The sequence below is a fragment of the Nyctibius grandis genome, chromosome 7 (genome assembly GCF_013368605.1).
Source record: "Nyctibius grandis isolate bNycGra1 chromosome 7, bNycGra1.pri, whole genome shotgun sequence".
NCBI classification, from domain to species: Eukaryota; Metazoa; Chordata; class Aves; order Nyctibiiformes; family Nyctibiidae; genus Nyctibius; species Nyctibius grandis.
Genome location: NC_090664.1, coordinates 32,555,833 through 32,574,393, shown reverse-complemented (window position 1 = coordinate 32,574,393; position 18,561 = coordinate 32,555,833). Strand labels below are relative to the sequence as shown.

At 40.6% G+C, this 18,561-nt stretch overlaps 1 protein-coding gene across 3 annotated transcripts in view; it reads right to left on the bottom strand.

Annotated features, from left to right (window-relative positions):
* Positions 1-18,561, bottom strand: part of CDK6 (cyclin dependent kinase 6) — a 143,957-nt gene that overhangs the window by 46,759 nt on the left and 78,637 nt on the right. For all 3 annotated transcript variants that reach the window (XM_068404465.1, XM_068404466.1, XM_068404468.1), the window contains exon 5: positions 665-774. In XM_068404465.1, the coding sequence (XP_068260566.1) occupies positions 665-774 (110 nt within the window). The remainder of the gene's footprint in view (positions 1-664; positions 775-18,561) is intronic.

Here is an 18,561-nt window from a genome sequence, read left to right as displayed (position 1 = left end):
CACATTCACAACTCATCTTCATCCAGCTGTAATATTTTTATCGCAAGACAGTTCTGATGATAGCCAATTTAATCGAGTTGGCCAAAAAAAAAAAAGTCTTTTATCTGTTTTTTTTTGGACTACATTTAACATCTCTGTTACCCTACACTTAGGCTAAATAGCTTATTCTTAAAAAAATCCTACCCATTTCCCACCTCTAGAAATCAACTTTACAGTGACTTCTAAGATTTTGAATATGCCAAGAGGGAACTACCAGCAAACACCTGATGCTCCAATGCATAAACTCCAGAGCAAGAAGACTCTGCTGACCATCATGCCCTACTTTCCTCAGGGTAAATCCTTTACAGAAAACAGCATTACTCAAATTGATCAACAGCTTCTCTAGCCCACTTTTATCTGCATTTGGATTCAGGTGTAACAGGAGTACAACAATGCTCATACAGGCTTTACCAAGAGCTGAGGCAGACTCCCATCAAAAAAGAAAGACTACAAGATGGCAACAAGTATGAATCCACAAGGGGCATTTACATTTTGCACTGCAAATAAAACATCCTATCAGGCCTTTCCAATGTAAACATGATCCAGTGTATTGTACCAGACATTACTGCACATTTTTTCCTATTTCAAATGAAAAACATGAAGAAAATAAAACTGTATATCTTACTTTCGACGGAACATTTCTGCAAATATGCAGCCAACACTCCAAAGATCAACTGGTGTTGCATAGCTGGACTGAAGTAAAACTTCAGGAGCTCTATACCACAAAGTAACAACCTGTAAAACAAAAAGGAGCATAAGAGAGAGCATGCTTAGCTATGGAATTACAACCTCCTAAGTGTTGTGTATACAGCTCCCATTTAGTTTAATCCAAATTGTAAAATCTCACAGATTAGAGCAAACTGGTTTGGCCAGTGCATGGAAAAGGGTCCTGTATGGAAAATCTCAGTATGGATAGCAGCAGTGATGATGAGTTGGGAAGTGAGACCACTTCTTGTCAAGAAGAGTGCAGTTCAGGGTACAACAAAAATACAATAACAGAGTACAGCGTTGGTGTGATATCATAAAATCACAGCACACTACCAGAACAAGTCTTCAAAGCTTTTGCAACTTACAGACCCCAAACACTTTCCAGTGGAGATTTGGAGTCTCTGTAGAGCAAATGTTAGTCTATTGAACAAGGCCTCCTTTTCTTGAAACAATTCTTGTGGACCCCTTAGATGTAGTCACTAGAGCCAAACTGGAAACAAATAAGCTATGGAATACTGTGGGCTTACCCATAGGACAAATCAGAACCTGAAGCCCATGTCTGTCCTAATTCCTTCATAGTTTATGTATTATTTCTTGTAAAAGAAATGGGGTTAGTTCAAGTGTATGGGCCAACCTAGGTAAACATCTCTGACCTGTCTTAAAAATTCTCTCTGAAGAAACTGAAGAAATTATAACTTTTTTTTTTATCAGTTGGATACAGATTAAGTCAAACCCTCCCCAAAGCTGTCCCTTACCAAAGGCATTTAGTGCTGTCCACTGTGGTTTCCTCACACACAGAGGTACCTTAAACTGTCAGTTTTCAACTAAGCGACACAGCACAGGGATCCCTGGCAGATTCCTGACCTTTACAGTTGTGTGACTGTCTGTCCCCACGTGCTGCTGGTTAGACCAGCGCTAACTTCTCTCACGATTTATTTCCAAATGATACACTCTTTCCCAGGGACATATGCCACGTAAAGCATCTGCTTTTAGGCTGTTCTTGTCCTGGTGGTCATGTCGCAACGTGTTGTAGAGACCCAGTGGGAATTTTACTGGCACTGCTCCATCGATGTACTTTGATGAGTCCTGCACATGGGACCCACAACAGAGATGGGACAGTTTATATTTATCCTTTTGTTTCCCACAAGTAGACCAAATACAGATGAGGCTGACTGTATGGTCAGTATATTTACAGAAGAACATAAGGAGCTTCTTCAGAGTCCTGTGTGAGCTATTATATTGCTAGAATATAATCTTAGAGCCACAGGAGTATCCTGCTCCTGAATACAGTTATAATCCAGCCATAACAACACATGATCATCAGCTAAATACCATTATTTTCTTAGTGTGCTATAATTTAAAACTCTGAGTATTAATCTGGGGGTAGGGAGGGTCTCAACAATTATTGGTTTGTTTCTCCAACAAACACAAAGGTGGGAGATGCAGCATTCAGGAGGAGCATGAAACAAAGCAAAAACACTGCAAAGAAACAAGTGCAAAGATAAGAATGAAAATAACTTGTAAAATTATGTTAACTAGGATAGTGAGTTCTGAATTTCAAGACCAGTATAAAGAAATGTGTAAGAAGAGTGGTTTTTTTTAATGATAACAATATAATTGTCTTCTAAGCAAAAATAACAATGGAAGTAATCAGCCGAATTTGCTGGTCAAAGCCAGTTGAAACAAAAGCAAATACAACATTTATTACAATCATTACATGCCCTGACAGCCTTTGGAACTACTGAATGGCGATTGAAGGGAGGTTCACGGATATTTACACAAGTGGTCATATTTGCTAACAGTCCTCTTAAACGCTTTGATCTCTATTCATAAAATTTGTCTTTGAAACAGTTCAATAACACAGTGCAAAGTACTGCACTGGCAAGCTAGATTTCCAGATACCTGTCTACAGAAACAGATTCCTGTGTGGAAGCTGGGCATTATTTAACTCCATTTGTCTTGTTCCTGATTTGGTACCATACCAGTGATGCTTTTGCAAAATATTTCTCTCTATAAAAACCAGAGAAGTTTCTTCAAGAGATTCTCTCCAGGACAAGAACACAAATGCAACCGGAGGTCAGGGATTTTTACCGGAGCTGCCCTATCTGAGTCAGATAGGATTCCTCCTTAAAACACAGACATATTTTTTCCTGATGGAGATATGTCTCTCAAACTGAACTGCACTTTTATTCTCTCAGGACATTTGTGGAAATGCTTATTGAAGAAATGTTGCTTTGAGAAATTAGATATAACAATTTCAACCCATTATTGTTTCTCAATGGCTGGGTGCAGTGTCAGGAGCAAGAGCTGTGTGATCTCGGATCTGTGGGAATACCACCAAACCTCACGATTCCTGGTTTGAGATCCACATGGCTCTTCTCACACAGAGTGAAAGGGTGCTTTATTTTCCCCAATCCCATCAGCCCTGTCACATTAAGGCTCGGCGCCTTCATAGGCAAAGGATCAGGGGGATGCGTGGTTGTGAGGCAGTTTGAATAGTTCTGACAATGTATGCCCCAAACTGAAGTCCCTTTTCCAGGGAAATGTGGCCGAGGACAGCTGCTCCTTTCCTGAGAGGAGCGTGGCAGCTCGTGGCCGGCCCCCGGGTGCTCGCTCAGGGGGAACAGTGCTGTTTTCAGCCGGCTGCGGAAGCGCCCAGCACATCAGCTGCTTCTCCCACGTGACCTCTTACTGGCACAGTTCCCCAAGCGCTCGCACCCTGCTACGCTCCATGCATGCGTACACAGGGGACTGGGAGATTTTACTTCTGAGTAACTGGGGAACTTAAACCTTAAAAAAAAAATTATTTCTAAAGTGTTACAGTTAAATTCCAGCAAACGCCTGATTGCTTCATAGTCAGAGAGGAAGCAATCTGTGTTGAGCTGTTTTGGTATACTCTGTTGTTACTCTGTAATTATAAAAGTGGCCAAATAACCTTTCTGGCTTGTAATAGGCAAGTCTGTGTTTCAAAATGTGAACCTGAAAGGGATCAAAATGTACTGAATGTCAGTTTGCACATAAGTAATGCCACAGATGACTCCTCTAGTGGTCAGGGTCTTCTGAAAAGCACAGGATGATGCAGATGATGCAGTGGTTTTGACACAGAGTTTCACACACTCTTTCTCTTACCATAGAAACCAAGAAAATATTTGTGGACATTCCTTTAACATTTGCAGATAAGTAGAAATTAAAATTGTTCTGAACACAGGATATGGTGAGGCTGAACAACTAGATCATCACTTCCTCTTTAGCATGGTTCTGACTTAGAATGAAAAAATGCTTTGCTTAGGTAAGCCACACCACCAGTGAAACAGGCTCTCCTTGAAAGACAGAGCACTTGATAAAGAGCTGCTTGATAAAGCCCCATTTTTAGGATGAAAAAAGCAAGCACCTGCATTAGTACATTTCACTTAAATTCTGCCTTTCCTGAAAATCCGACACACACATTAATGTGGCACATGGTGATTGCTCTGTAGGAAAAGGGGTTCATGCTCATATGCTGATGGAGATCCTAACTTCAGCGCAAGACTCCTAAATACTTTGGAGGTTGTATGCTTTAGTGACCATGTCCCATTTTAGTCCTTTCATCTAATAAACTTCCCTCCTTTGCCTCCTCCTTGCTTCTCCTCACCTTGCCTGGCCTCTTTAGCTCCTCTCTGACACCAGCCAGGTTCCTCTCAGCTGTCCCCCTCACTCCTGGCTCCTCTTCCCTGCTTCTGCCTTTCTGCCCCAAGCCAGCGGCCCCCCCGACAGTATCACCGAACAAGCCTAACCCTCTGCTGATCACGTGCAATGCCCAGGTGGACGTGGCCTGCTGCCCCGCCATGTCCCATGTGCTCTGCTTTCCCTCACGTTCCCCCTCTGCTTCCTTGCACCCTCAAACTCCCCCAGATTTCACACCCTGTCCCTTCTTCTTCCAATTGCCTCCAAATGCTCCTGGGCCAAATTAGCTCCTTGTCCCCCTTTAGCTTCTCAGCCCACTCTGCCTGTCCTGAGGATACCCTATGACATTTGTATTTCATAGATTAAGCTACATATGAAAAGACTGAGAATAATTCATACACTGGAAGGAGCACGTACCTAAAGGAGTAACCATGCTTCTTTTCCAGTGCACAGTTTATGTTTCCACTACCCAGATAAGATGGGGTGGTATCAGATAAGAACGGTATCAGTAGCTGCAGATCAGTGCTTCTAACAATTCAAATGTCAACAGATTTAGGCAGCACTTCAGGATGAAAATAAATGAAATGTGTATCTGAGAGGCATTAGAAAGGAAAATAACACCTGCAAAAGTCTGCTGAGGCTGTGTCTGACCCCTAAAGAAGGAAATGGGCTTGCTGAGAAGCAAGGGGAAAGACACATTGAGAGTCAAAAGAAGAAAGAGAACTTTATTTTGAAATAAAGCTTTCTGCCTTATTATACCAGACAGATGTTGCTATCTGGGACCATCTAGCCCCAGGAGTTTCAATCCTGCACTTTCTGGTAGCTGTTTCTGATGAAAAATCAAATTAGTGGCAAGTATCTGCTCACTAGCAATGCGAACACAAGATCTACCCATTGTGTCAGTCTCATTTAATTTCCATTTATTTTGCAGAGCAGATTTTCACTTTTGGATAACTGCTTAATTTAAATGGATCTGCGCAATACACAGCCCTTTCCAAATATAATTGCTGTCTGAATAACATACAGTTCAAAAAAGACAAAGACAAACAGAGGTTTAGGGATGGGGTTGAGTAACATAGACAGGAAAGACTACATTTCAGTTTGCCACAGACTTTAAGTACAGACCAACGCTCAGTTGCACAGCTACAGGAACAAAGCAGGGATCAGACTGTAACACAGCGGCTATGTCTGTGCTAGGAAATTAAATGGGACAGGAAATGTTCCTTTGGCACTGAGACCAACAGGCACAGAGTGGCCTATGTCCATGTTATTAAATTCTCAGCCTCCCAAAAAAGGTGACCGCATGCAAACTGCTTATTGGGAATGGTCTTTGGTCCATGCTTAACTGTGCTGAGGAACTGTCTGGGGAAAGGCTGGTTGGCATAACTCAAAACCATGCCAGGAACCATTCTAATAATTTAACCGTATAGACAATTGAGGTCCGGTACCCGCGGATGTTTCCTGGCACTCTTTAATCTACCAGCCAGTGAGTCATGCTGTGGCCCTGGGTCTTCCTTTCACTCCAGGGAGAAGGCACTTTGCTATGCTTCCCTCATCCCTGCTGATTCAGAGGGGGCTCCAGGAGGGTGACGGGTGGGGGAGGCACAGCCCACTCCTCATCTCACCCAGCAACTGATCTTATTTTACCCTAAGTGTGTTGTACAGGTCAGATGAAGACATATTGCAATTGCTGACCATCTATGAGGAGAATCTAACTGACTGGCCCACATGTAGACATCTTACTTTTAGACATCTAAAGCTGGATGCGACTAATTCTACCCTAATTGAAGAGGCCTATAAAACCTTTTAAAATACTAGCTTTCATAGAAATCCTGCCACAAAAGCAATTAGCAACATGCTTAAATTAAACAAAGTATCCTTGAATCCAAATAAAAACCTTCTTCCAAATCTTTTGCTTTTGTGATTGTGATTTCTACTGTACTCTTTTTGGTGCTGATTTTGTTAATAATATATGCCATTAGACACTGGTTCATTTCATTGATTAAAGCATTTCAGCCTCATGAAAGACTATTTGTAAATTTTTTTTTTTAAGTTCCCTAACATGGTTTTTAAACTCAGTTATTTTGGTCAGTTCCCACTAACAGGGCTTTCACATTATCTTTGAGGCATCTTTTTGACTCTTTTTCATTTATTTTTTCTTTTTGATTAAAAATGAAGAAATGTAGCTATAGAATATATGGTGCAGTATGTAGAGTATAGCTCTCTAGTGTTACTTCATGGTCTCCCAACTTGACAAAAAATCTATCGCTTCAAACTGTTCTGGAAGATTTAAAGTGGAATCTTTCCAGCTTCACTGTGGAGCTGCTACTGCATGGCTTCTTCTTCAGGTCTGGGACTCTAAAATCACTTGCACAACTTTCTTCAAACTTTGTAGAAATATCTCTTCAGCTGTATGACTAAGCCTGACACATTCACCACAGAGTAGTTGGAGAGGACAGAATTACAGACGGCTAAAAATATAGGCTTGCATATTGATTGAAGCCTGGCTTCAATCTCCACCACGAAGAGACTCTCTCTCCCTAACCTACCTCCCTCTCACTTGCTAGAAATACCACGCTGAATCTCCACAGGGTCTGAAAAGAATAAACGTAATGTCTTAAATGAATGTGGTTAAAAATGGCTCACTGGTCTGACAGTGTAACGTTACTTAAAATGAAGTCAATGTAATATTAAAAATTGCTTAGGAAAAGAAAGAATTTGGCTAATCATGTTTCATTACCTGCAGCTTGGAATAGTGAGAGACATCCAGGATTGAGCAGGGCAGAGGTGGCAATTCAGAGGGCAGGTGACACTCAGTTACGAGGTGATGGCATTTCTGGAGGATCTGACACCTGCCCTGCATGCTGCTCTGTGCCTCCACGGGCAGCCCACAGTGGTCCTGCTCTGCGCTGTGCAGGCAGACCTTCAGCTACCTCATGCGCCCCAGGGACACCCCAAAGACCTGCAGGAGCACAGCACACCTATGCCATACAGGGGAAACTTTTTTTGTGTGTGCGTGCGTGTGTGTGTGAGTCACAGGAGACAAGGTAAGGGGTAGTCTGGGGTGTGCTGGAATGAGGGAGCAAGGAGAGAGGAGGATGAGGAAGGGAGAGAGGGATGATGCCTCACTGCACCCTGCAGCACCTTGCACAGCAACTTCCAGCATGAGGAGACAGCCCTTCCAAAACGCGCCTGTCCAAAAGGTGTAATAAGGCCAAGACAGGCGATGGCAGCGTAGGCTTTTTAGCCTTTGTACAATGACATCAATGCATTTTTCATCCCTCGTTTGGAAGAGGACTATGTCTGCTTTACTTGCTGGGGACTGCCTTATTGCATTTTCCCATTGCTGTCCTTAAATCGTTCACATGCTGTGTTTATAAAGCAAGCCTGGGGCTCTCTTTAATCTGTCTCTGAAGACCTATTATTATTTCTAACCGTGATGGAGAAGGTAATAATCACTACATTATAGAATGTGCTTTAGTTTCCAGGGATAATATCAGCCTGAATAATTATATTTGGTTAATCTCTTTCTTGAGTAGTGGTTCTTCCACTATTAGGTAAGTGTTTTCAGTTCCATCGCAGTGATAGGTATGGCTGGACAGAACGTTTCTTTCTTAAAGAAAGATTATTATATTTTGTCTGTTTATAGAAACATTAAAATAGTTTCCCTTTTAAAGTAAAAGTGAACCAAACAACCCTGGTGGCTTTTAGAAAGCACTTTATTTCTTGACAAAAGGTTTAATATATATATAAAAATGACATCCTTTCAAGTGCTATGGGTCTCATGAAGTGCACATGGTAATAGCAATTTTATCTCTTTATTCACACTTGTCTCCGTTTTAGGCACAAGCTGAATTAACTGCTTTGTGAAAAGTGGAAGGATCGTTGTTGTTCTTTCATTAGTTAAATCATCAAGCAAAAAATTATCTATTTACAGAATACACAAATCCTGATCACATGCACCAACTACTATCAAGTTGTTATTTTAGAATGTGATCTCCTCTTTTTGATGCTAAAACATTTGTGCTTTGAAGAAAGCAAGATTTAGCATCTACTGTAAGATAACTTGACAAATAAAGAAGCCATTCATTTCTTTGATGGTTTATACACACAAAACTAATCGGAATTTTGCTTTTTTTATTTCCAGGAAGAACCACATAACCCAGTGTGATGGTGGGGCTGAAGAATATTTCTAGGTACATCCGTTGTCAGTAGGAGTGTGTGTCTGTGTGTGCACATCATGCATGTGTATGTAAACACTAGCGGAAGATACTTTACCTACATTCAGTGGTTTTTACCTCAAAAGCCTCTGTGCACTAAGCAGCTGTATGCAATAGCTACTAGAAAGGAAAACTGTCTCTTAGATGAGGTAATGTTTTCAACCATTAGTGATAATTCAGAACTTACCTCAAAACTAATACAAGGAAATATATTTCCATTAAGCAGAATATTTCATAGAATTCTCTACTGACACCATATAGAGAACATTTCTGAGAGACTACCTGAAACTTCACTTGAAAAGTGTTTTGTCTTTATATGAAAAGAAAGAAGCAAAAATAATATCAGCAACACTGCCATACCTGATCCAGAGCCCACAAAAGTCAAAGAAAGACTTGACAGAGCTTGTTGTGTATTAAAATCAAAACCATGATGCCCTAATCTCTGAGCTGCAGAGCACCCTTCTATGGAATATGGGACAGTTCAGCTCTTTAGAGAAGTGGTCAGCTTTGCATGCAATGAGGCTTGTGCTGATATTGCAATGTATTTACCTGTAGAGATACTTGACAACACTGAGAGTGACATGCTTTAAAAAAAAGTAGCCATTCTTCAGTCATGCTTCAAGACTCAATAATCAAACAAAATTTGTAGACTGAAACAGCAAATTCTAATAATCCATCTCACAGCTGAAAAAAACACAAAGGCAGAAAGAAAGAAACACCATTGGCTTCTTACACTGATCAAGTTAAACATCTAATATAAGAAAGAAGAGAATTCCTTCCACAATACCAAAAGAAACAAAGCATTAAAAAGGTGGCAGCTTGTGACTCTGCCTTGGAGTACAGGTCTTGTTCTGGATCTGGCTGCAGCAATTTGGCACATTTCCACTCGTGTCAGTCACCTCTTGGCATTAGCTAGCTGAGGGAACAGTCATAATTTCTAGTACCAGGTCTTGGGGCCTTGTTCCAGTTGCTTTGCTTTACTCTACATCTTTAGGTAGCCACAAAACCAACTCATCTAGCACCCTACATATTCACACTGCATGGAATCCAGCTCTTTTACAATCTTTCACATCACTTATGCCCAGTCCCTGAGAGAAGGAGAACATGTAGCTCCAACTTGTGCCATGGACCAAACCATGGTCAGCTCCATGCTGGGATCCCCAGAAGCTGCCCTTGTGACTGCCTGGTCTCTTCCCGAGTTCATCACAGCTAGACTAGAGAATCTGAGACTTGCCACTTATGGTTTGGCTTTATAATGAAGACCAGCTTTCCATTGCTACTAGAAAAATAGAGTCTGGTTAATAGAAAAAAGTCTCCCCGCTTCCTGGGGTGCTGTGTTAGACTTCGGTTCTGAACAGAAAAAACCTAAATAAAGCAAAACCATGAAAGCCACCACAGACCTCTCTTCCATGGAACTTGAGCCCATTTCTGTTTCAAACCATCTTTAACAAAAGGAGACGATGCACAAAGAAAATACTGCCTCAAAGAATGGATTAAATACTTCCAGTTCTCTAGGTGAGAGGCTTTACCGTGGACTCTACAGCTGCTTCTAGACGAGAAAGAAGGTGGAATGAAAAAGTTTTTACTGAATACGACCATCAAAATTGGCCTGAACAAATGAGTCACTCTCAAAAAGAAATACTCTCTACCATTTTGAGTCAAATTTAACAACTGGGTGAGGGTTTAGCACAGAATTCTCTTAGGATCCTGAATTGTTATAGACTACTATGAATAAAACAAAGTTTTTTCAGCTTGGGACTCTAAAAATGGGGAAACTTGGTGCAAACAATTTTTACAAAATACTGTTTTCATTCAGTTGAGAATGAAAGTTATGAACTAATGCAGTGCTTTGAGCTAATGGACAGAGCTGAACAGAAAAGTAAGGATACAAATGGCAATCAGGGCATATAAGTAAGAGAGGTGTACCTTGTTTGCATATGGCAGGGTGAGCAGAGGACATGTGTGCATGAGCAGGTTAGCTGCTGAGTAAGAACTTACCTGATCTTTACCCAGAATGTGTAATGAAGGTAAAATAAGCTCAGTCCCAATTAATCTGAAAATATTTCTCCAAATGTCTTTTATACTGAAAGTCTGATTTGGACAAGAGTAGTCTCTGGCACATCTAAAATGAAGATATTTGTCTGGATAACTTATAAAGCTGATACGTACAAGAAATTTCATACCTCTACTACATTTTTGCTACAGTTGTTAAAAATTCTTGTTGTAACTTTGTGCTCTCTTCACTTCTATGTCCCATCAACTCCTAGAAGCACTCACCTACCAGTGGCACTAAGAGCTGTAACCTTTCCCCAGCAGCATGGCATGGTATGGTGGGAACTCCCATAGAACCTAATATAGTGTTATGCAGCCACGCAGCTCTCCTTTCCCAAAGCAGAATGGAGCTGTGATGCCTCTGTTGGAAGCGGAAACTCGTGCTCCTAGTGATACAGCCTCTACCAAGACTTGAGTAGGGGCCTGGATGCAAAGTACCAATTTCATTGATAGCCTAGTATAGTATATAACAGGACTGGTGGAGCAACATCTGTCAGTGATGCTCATGTGAAGCAATAGCTTACAGTTAAACCTCGTGTATTACAGCAAACCCCAAAGGGAATCCAGGGTTGCAAACAAGGCAGCTTCTCTGCAGTAGAAGCTCCTCTTGGGATGTACCTGCCCTCGCTACTTCACAAGGTGCAGAATTCAATCCTATTATCACCATGATGGCTGACGTGAAGCTGGATGTTCCTACATCTGTGGCATAAAGAATCTGCGCAACTCTAAACACTGCAAATCTGTTCTACATTTAAAATTGAATGCAGTAGATTTTACTATCGCTTTAAATAAATTCATGACTGTAAACTGAAGTAAATAACAATGTAAATAGTACCATAGAGATGAAACTCCTATGAAACGCCTTTCAAGGGCTCCTTGAAATCACATTTGGGAAACAAAACCCTCATGAAACATCTTTCTAAAAACAAATGAGAAAAGGTGTTTGGAGATATACAGGTTTCCAGAAAAAAAAAAGAAAAAGATGAACTTTCTATATACAGATGCAATATATGGATAGGTGTATGTGTTTATACATACTTAAACATACCACAGATCGTTAGAAATGAGTTGAGTTTTGAAGTAAATACCAGCAGGACAAGGATCTGCTGTAGACATATAGTTTCATGGCAAAACCAAGGACTGGATAGAAAGGACAAAAAGACCAAGGGGAGTCTTCAGGCTGTCTGAATCTCACATTTAAGTAGCTTTGTGAGCTTAAGACCAATAAAATGCTGAGCACAATCCTCTGACTTTCCAAAGCTATGAGCTTTGTAGGCATCTTTACTCATCAAATTCCTCTTCTTAGTCTGAAAGTGTCTATAGGTCTTAAGTGTAGATGGTTACACACATTAGAAAGGCCTGTGCTGGAGAAACAAGCATCTGCGTTTCAGCTGAACCTCTACTGCGTATGATGCATGTTCAGGCAGACAGACACCCTAGATAACTGGAAATTCTCAACAGAAGTCCATATGGAGTCCTACCCCGTGAAGCCTCTAACTAAGAGTGGTGGTGGAAGCAGTATGTGTTTGCATCCACATTAACTTCTTGTACAGATGTTATTATGTTAATCTCAAAGTGGAAACTCATCCTGAAGGGGACTTAATTGGCACCTCCTACATCCAAGCAAATACTTTGACCACTAAGCTAGGGTTTTTTTGTGTGACAGCTTGCCTTTGCTGAAGCCAAGTCGCTATTCTGCCAGGAGTATATGAGTCATGGGGCAAGACTGTGTCTGAAAGTAGCTGAGTGCTTAAGAACAATCAGCTGGAAGGGGCGAGGAGCTGAGTTTCTGGATACTGCTCTCTGGAATGTGTATGCATTTTACATTAGACCATCACTGGATAAAAATAAAAGCAGGCATTAATTACATTAACCAGGCTGGATTCTACTTTCGATCTAGGCAGATTGTATTCCATCTCTCTGACTCTAACGGATGGGACTCATAAAAACTCTAGAAGATGGCACTCAGTCTTGTTCTGTGGAGAAAGAAGCAAAATCTCCTCCCTTGCTACTTGATACACTACTCAGTAGCCAAAACTTAGGATTCACAGTACAAAGCAAAGCCCAAGATTTTTAAAGAATCCAAAAGAAAATTTCCTCCACTAATAAACACTAGAGGATTTTCTAAACTGATATTAAAAATCTGAAGATTTAGCAGAAAGCCAGGATATTACAGTTGGTCCAATACTAGACCTTGCTAGGCTTTATTTTCACATTTCAACTTCAAAGCTTGTATGATTAACTTATGTTATTTTCAAGAAGTCAGATTCCAAGGGAAATTAATTACAGATAACATATTGTATTAGTTGGATAAAAAAGATCTGAATTAGTCTAGATCACTGAAGACACTGCTCCAGAGTGGTTATAGCTTATAATAATATAAAATGTTCTATTTGTGAAAATGATGTTGTAGAACAGACTTCTACAGATGACTCCTCTCTCTCAAAATTGATACAAAGCATCTTATTTAAGCTAAAGAGATAATAGCTTAAGACAGTACAAACAGGAATGTTCAAGGTAATGAGTGCTTTCATGTTACAAGTTCTCATGTCTGAGGGCACTGCATCAGGCTAAAGGACAACGAGATAAGAACGATATTGCTAGTTACTAACAAATGACAGATAAAAGAGCTCTTCTGCATTCTGATTAAGTGACAGCATTCTACACATTCCTGTGAGTTGAGAAAGTTTGCCTGAGAACAGCAGCTATGTTACATGTGAAGTACCACTAAACAAGCATATCTCTATGTTTTCAAATTCCAGCATGAGTAATGGCTCTTTCCCTCATCTCTTTAACTTGAACAGAAGCTCCCTCTCTCGTTCTGGACATGCAGGAATAAGTTGCAGTGCTTCAGTTTCCATTAAGACGTATAAATGTATATGCGGAAAGTAAAGAGAAGTTCTGTAGGACTCCATGGCTGTGAGCCAATGTTTACAATCCCCTGGGTGGGAAATGCCGGGTGAAAGGCTCTCCATGGCAGGCTGTAGGAGTCTTTGCTGTTGCCGCCAATGACCTTCTGCCTCTGTTTTCAAAGTAGCTCCCTTCTTAACCCCTTGCACACTGTGTGCATAGAGGCCTTAGAGAGGAAACACTTTCTCTGAGAGTCCAAATCCACTTCCAGGCATCTGTTTGACAGACTCCGATTTCAGCAGTGGTTAAGGGAGTGTGGACTAATATAAGCACTCTGTATCTGCTGTTGGAGCTGTGGCACTGAGACATATTTTTAATAGTCCAGAACTGGGTTTAGCTGTGTTCTGCACTTTACAAAGTGAATGTTGTCAGCTTCAGGCAATGGACATCGGTTTACAGGCACAGGGGTTGTGAAACATGAGCATACTGAGTCTCCAGGAGAGAAGGAAACATCCAATTTACCGAGATTTGTTTAAGTTCTCTCTGGCCAATCGGTAGCAATATTGTTTGCTGGTAGTGGCAGTACCTCCTCCTGGGGTCTCCTTGGGAGAGGAATGATACTTAAAATTGAAGACAGGATGAACTGCCATTGGTACAATGAAGATACACCACAACGGAGCACCCAGTGTGGAATGGAGATCTACTTCTTTAAAAGGTTTTGTCCCTCTCCTGCCTGAGAATGAAAAATACAATATTCAGGAGGTCTCCTCCTGTGTCACATCCCTTTTGCAGCTCCGTGAATCACTCATGGCTCCTAATTGTTCAGGAAGAGTCCTTATAAAAATGACAAAAATGGACATACAAAAAAGGCCTTCTAAAATGTTCATCGCAATATGTAATCCATCCTTGAAAAGGGAGAATAAATCAAATGGGAACTAATATTCAAGAACTACTGTAAATGTTCTAATGATCTCAGAGAGGGGGACAAGAGCTCTTGTGATAACATCAACCTTACTACCAGCTGACCTTGGAATAATCAGTTTCATAGTCTATATGTGTTTCCCCATCATCATCGTGATGCTTGTCCATGCCTTTTCCCCAGAAAGATCTGTTCTCAGAAGCAACCATTCCTTGCAAAAATCTCCCTACATATTCCCTGCAAGGGAATAAGAGTGCCTGCCACCTCCAGAAAACTTCCAGAGCATTAAGAGCCACATAGTGACAGCAACATCCTACCCCCCTCCATGAACCTTCAGAGGAATTCCTGTAAATAACATCCTCATGTGGTCAGGAAATCCTTCAATGTGTGGCTCCATGGATGCTGAGGAGGAGAGAAAAGAGAAGCAGTGCTAGAAGCTAGAGTTTCTGCAGAGAGACCAAACCCAAGTGCCAACAGCTCTGAGATCGACACAGATCAATAGTCCCTACAGTTGCTGCATGGTCTAAGGGTCTAAACCTAAAGGCAGAGAAGGTACATAACAAGCTGATAGGCCCTCATGTATTCTTCTGAGACAAAAAATGTCATGCATGAAAAGGCTAATGTTATTAGGCTGTGTTAAAAAAGCCAAGTGGACATCTCATAAAAAGCTCCAACCTAACTCCAAATACGCATGGAGTTCCTACTGATTTCAGTGGAAGCTCTGGGTGGTTAGAGGAAGACATCTTCAGACAGTGGAATCATTTATATTTAGATCTATTCTTCGTTTTAATCGTTAATATTTTAAAAAGTAGAAACAAGAAATTAGAAATAACCTATGTTTTCTAGAGAGTATACAATTCAATCTAATAAATACTATATCTATTTTTTCTAGGATAGTAGTAGTCTGCAAAAAAAAGGAATTTTTAATGATAGCAAACAAAGAAAGTATTTAGTTTAGAATATTTTTCTTTTTTGTTAATATCTTGAAGTTATGTTACTGCTGTTTAAAATCATGAATGATTGTGGGATCAGAAACTAAGTGTTTTCAAGAGCTAACAGTATGATTGCTTTTAGAAGGATACTCTCAGGCTGAATTTAAAATATTAAGTTTTGTAATATGAACCTTTTACAAAACATGGGTCTAAATGACCCCTTCTTAAGCTTTTTTATTTACAAAGCATCTTTAAACACCAGATAAACTTTGTTTTGTTTTGGGCTACTGCAAGAAATCTGAAAATGAAACTTGTTGGAAACGAAGTAGGAACAAGAATAAAATAACCCATTAGTGTAATCCATCAGAAGGAAAACAGAAGTGAACAGCACAGCTAATAAGAAAACCAGAATGGATTTTAAATCTTTTAAGTTACACTAAAGGTGTTATCAGTAACAATAAAAGAGGCCTCTAGTGCTTCTTCTGAATAACTGAAATGTTAGTTTGGCAACATGCCTTGAAATCAATTATGTGGAGACTCACAGTATTTTTTAAAACAGTTCTGGGGTGTAATCTTCAGGCTGAAAAATAATGTAGCATACTGCAGATGACCTCTCCTAACCATCCTGTCGTTCCTGTCTCTAGGACCTGGGATGAACGACAGTGGACCGGGAAATGCTGTACACAAGAATGCCATGTGTTGTAGCTCACACGTGAGGCACAAATGTGATTTTAATCAATTACATCTCAGGCAAGTACAAAGTAGATTACTTACTGCTCCCATAATAAGTGATCTATAAATCAGCTTCTTTTTCAAAGTTTAAAAGACTTTCCTTGTCCTCGACTGGAGAAGGAACCAGTGTACTTACAGGAAATGAAGCCTATTCTAATTAACCTGACTTCCAGTGAAGTTTTACATATTTTATGGTGAATAGTAGCTCACTAGGTTGCGACTACATGATTTTTCATTTTCATGAGAGAAAAAGACAAATCTGTAATTTGGAAAGGAGTTTTGGTATCAGTACGTTTATGTTGCTAAGCACAGACCTGCTCTTGAACTTCGCTGACTTCAACGGGACTTAAGGAGTCTCATGCTTGTCAGTGATCAGTAGCTAGCCATGCTCATCTCTACCATAGATCTGGCCCGTTTCTTCATCTAGTGTTTTTACACCACTTTGACAGCTTGTTCCCAACTGACGTCCCTAATTGTGAATAAATTACATTTACTGATGCCATTAGGGACTGGAAATGTGTAGAGGGTCTTTAAGGTGAATAAGAATCAGTTTCCACATGTGGTAGGATACACAATGGTTGGTTATAAGGGTATGAAGAAGGGATCCATGCATAGGAAACAGCACACATATTAGTAAAAACTGAGTGATTTTGCACCTTGGCTTTTACTGAGGGAAACAGAAAGAACCCTTTGAGACTCTCTCAGAACTCTGCAGATTCCTCCTGGTAGGGGACAACCATCAGACGCAGCACGTATATAATACATTCAAGCTTCTAGCTTGGCCTGTTACTGAAGTTATTCGTATAAGACTCTGTTTTCAGCAGTTTTTAACTTCACCAAAATTTCACTGATTGCAATAACATTTTCCATGCTGGATTTCTCTGGAATATACTCAGCTTTACTGGAATATTTCAGTTGAAGCCTTTCAGGGGTTTCCATGAGTGAGGCTAGGGAACAATATATGGTTTGCCCATCTTAAATTTTGGTGACCTTCTTTTTGAGAAGGTGCCCTCATGTTTTGGAACAAGGGCTGTGGAACTTGGCCTCTATGTCAAGGAGAGGCCTCTTGCTGTCCTTGTAAAACTGGGCTCCAAATTTGGCCATGTCATAAATCTGAAAAACAGCACATGCTCAGTAAGGATTTATACTAGTGTATAATTATTACACTGTTGGAAGGTTTTGTTTTCAACGAGCATGCTTCAGGCCAGCTCCAGGGGGCTCAGTGGGATATCATGGTATCTCAAGCTTTTGACTGAGTGCAGAAAGCCTGTTACTCTATAAATGGTCTATCCCATCTTTGAAGAGGAACCTATCATCAGACTCAGACACAGAGATGAAAATAGCTGGAGACACTGGGGGAAGCTAGATTAAGAGAAGAGATTAAGACATCCCCTTGTTGGGTTGAAGAACAATGGGGAGTGGGAGTATGTGTGGAGACTTGGGGTAACCGACACTGACTGAGAAAGAAGACTATGAACTATGGAGGGAAGAAGAAGGAAAAATGACCAGTAAGGCATGTGAGACTGGGATCAGACAAAAACTTTTAAAGGAGATAGAGACTGCTGAGGAAGGCCTGAAGGTGAAAGCAGTGGAGACTGTGAAGTTGGTGAGGGGCATGTCTGGAGCCCAGAGGGAGGGCAGACTTCACAGAAGATTTTGGGTGGGAGCTAAATTTAGTAGAGAGAGGAGACTGGGCTGGAGGAGAGGTAGGAATACAGGTTTGAGAGGAAGGAATATCAGTAGTTGTGTGTTGGAAGATGAATGGGAAACTGGGAAACCCCTGGCAATGCATCCTGCTGCCTTCTAGTTTAATCAGCTACTTACAACAGCCACACTACAGCCACACAACCTGCTAGCTCAGGTTGAAGAATCTATGTGACTGATCCATAGGTTCAGCCCTGCTGATAACTAGCGTGCATATGAATATAATGCCAAGTGAATAAATTCCAATATATAAAGTATATTGAATAAAATTCAAAGTATATTGAATAAGTTTCAATATACTTTGCTTACAGAAGAATACTGCACATGTACAATGAAATAATGGAATAGATGACTTCCATATTTTGCAGCTAAAACCAATCACAAAAAAATCTGCCCTAAAACCAAAAACACAAACAAAGAAAGAAACAAAGTACTTAACGCCAGAAAGAACATGTGAGTTGGGAAGTGAAAACAAGCCTGTGGCAACAAGGGCCACTGGACACTGGAAGATGTACATTGAAAAATGCCATAGAAATATATGACAATTTAAGCTCATAACAATAATTTCTTTCCCATCAGTTGAACTACAGACCTACTGTAGCCGCAAACCCTGTCACTGCCCAGTACAGTTGCTTCTCTTCTCTATACATACTGACAGTCTTCACACCAACTTTCATCTTCTTTGGAGAGGCTGCCCAACATCTGCAAGGGTATTTTACCTGTAGAAGAAAATAACAGCAAC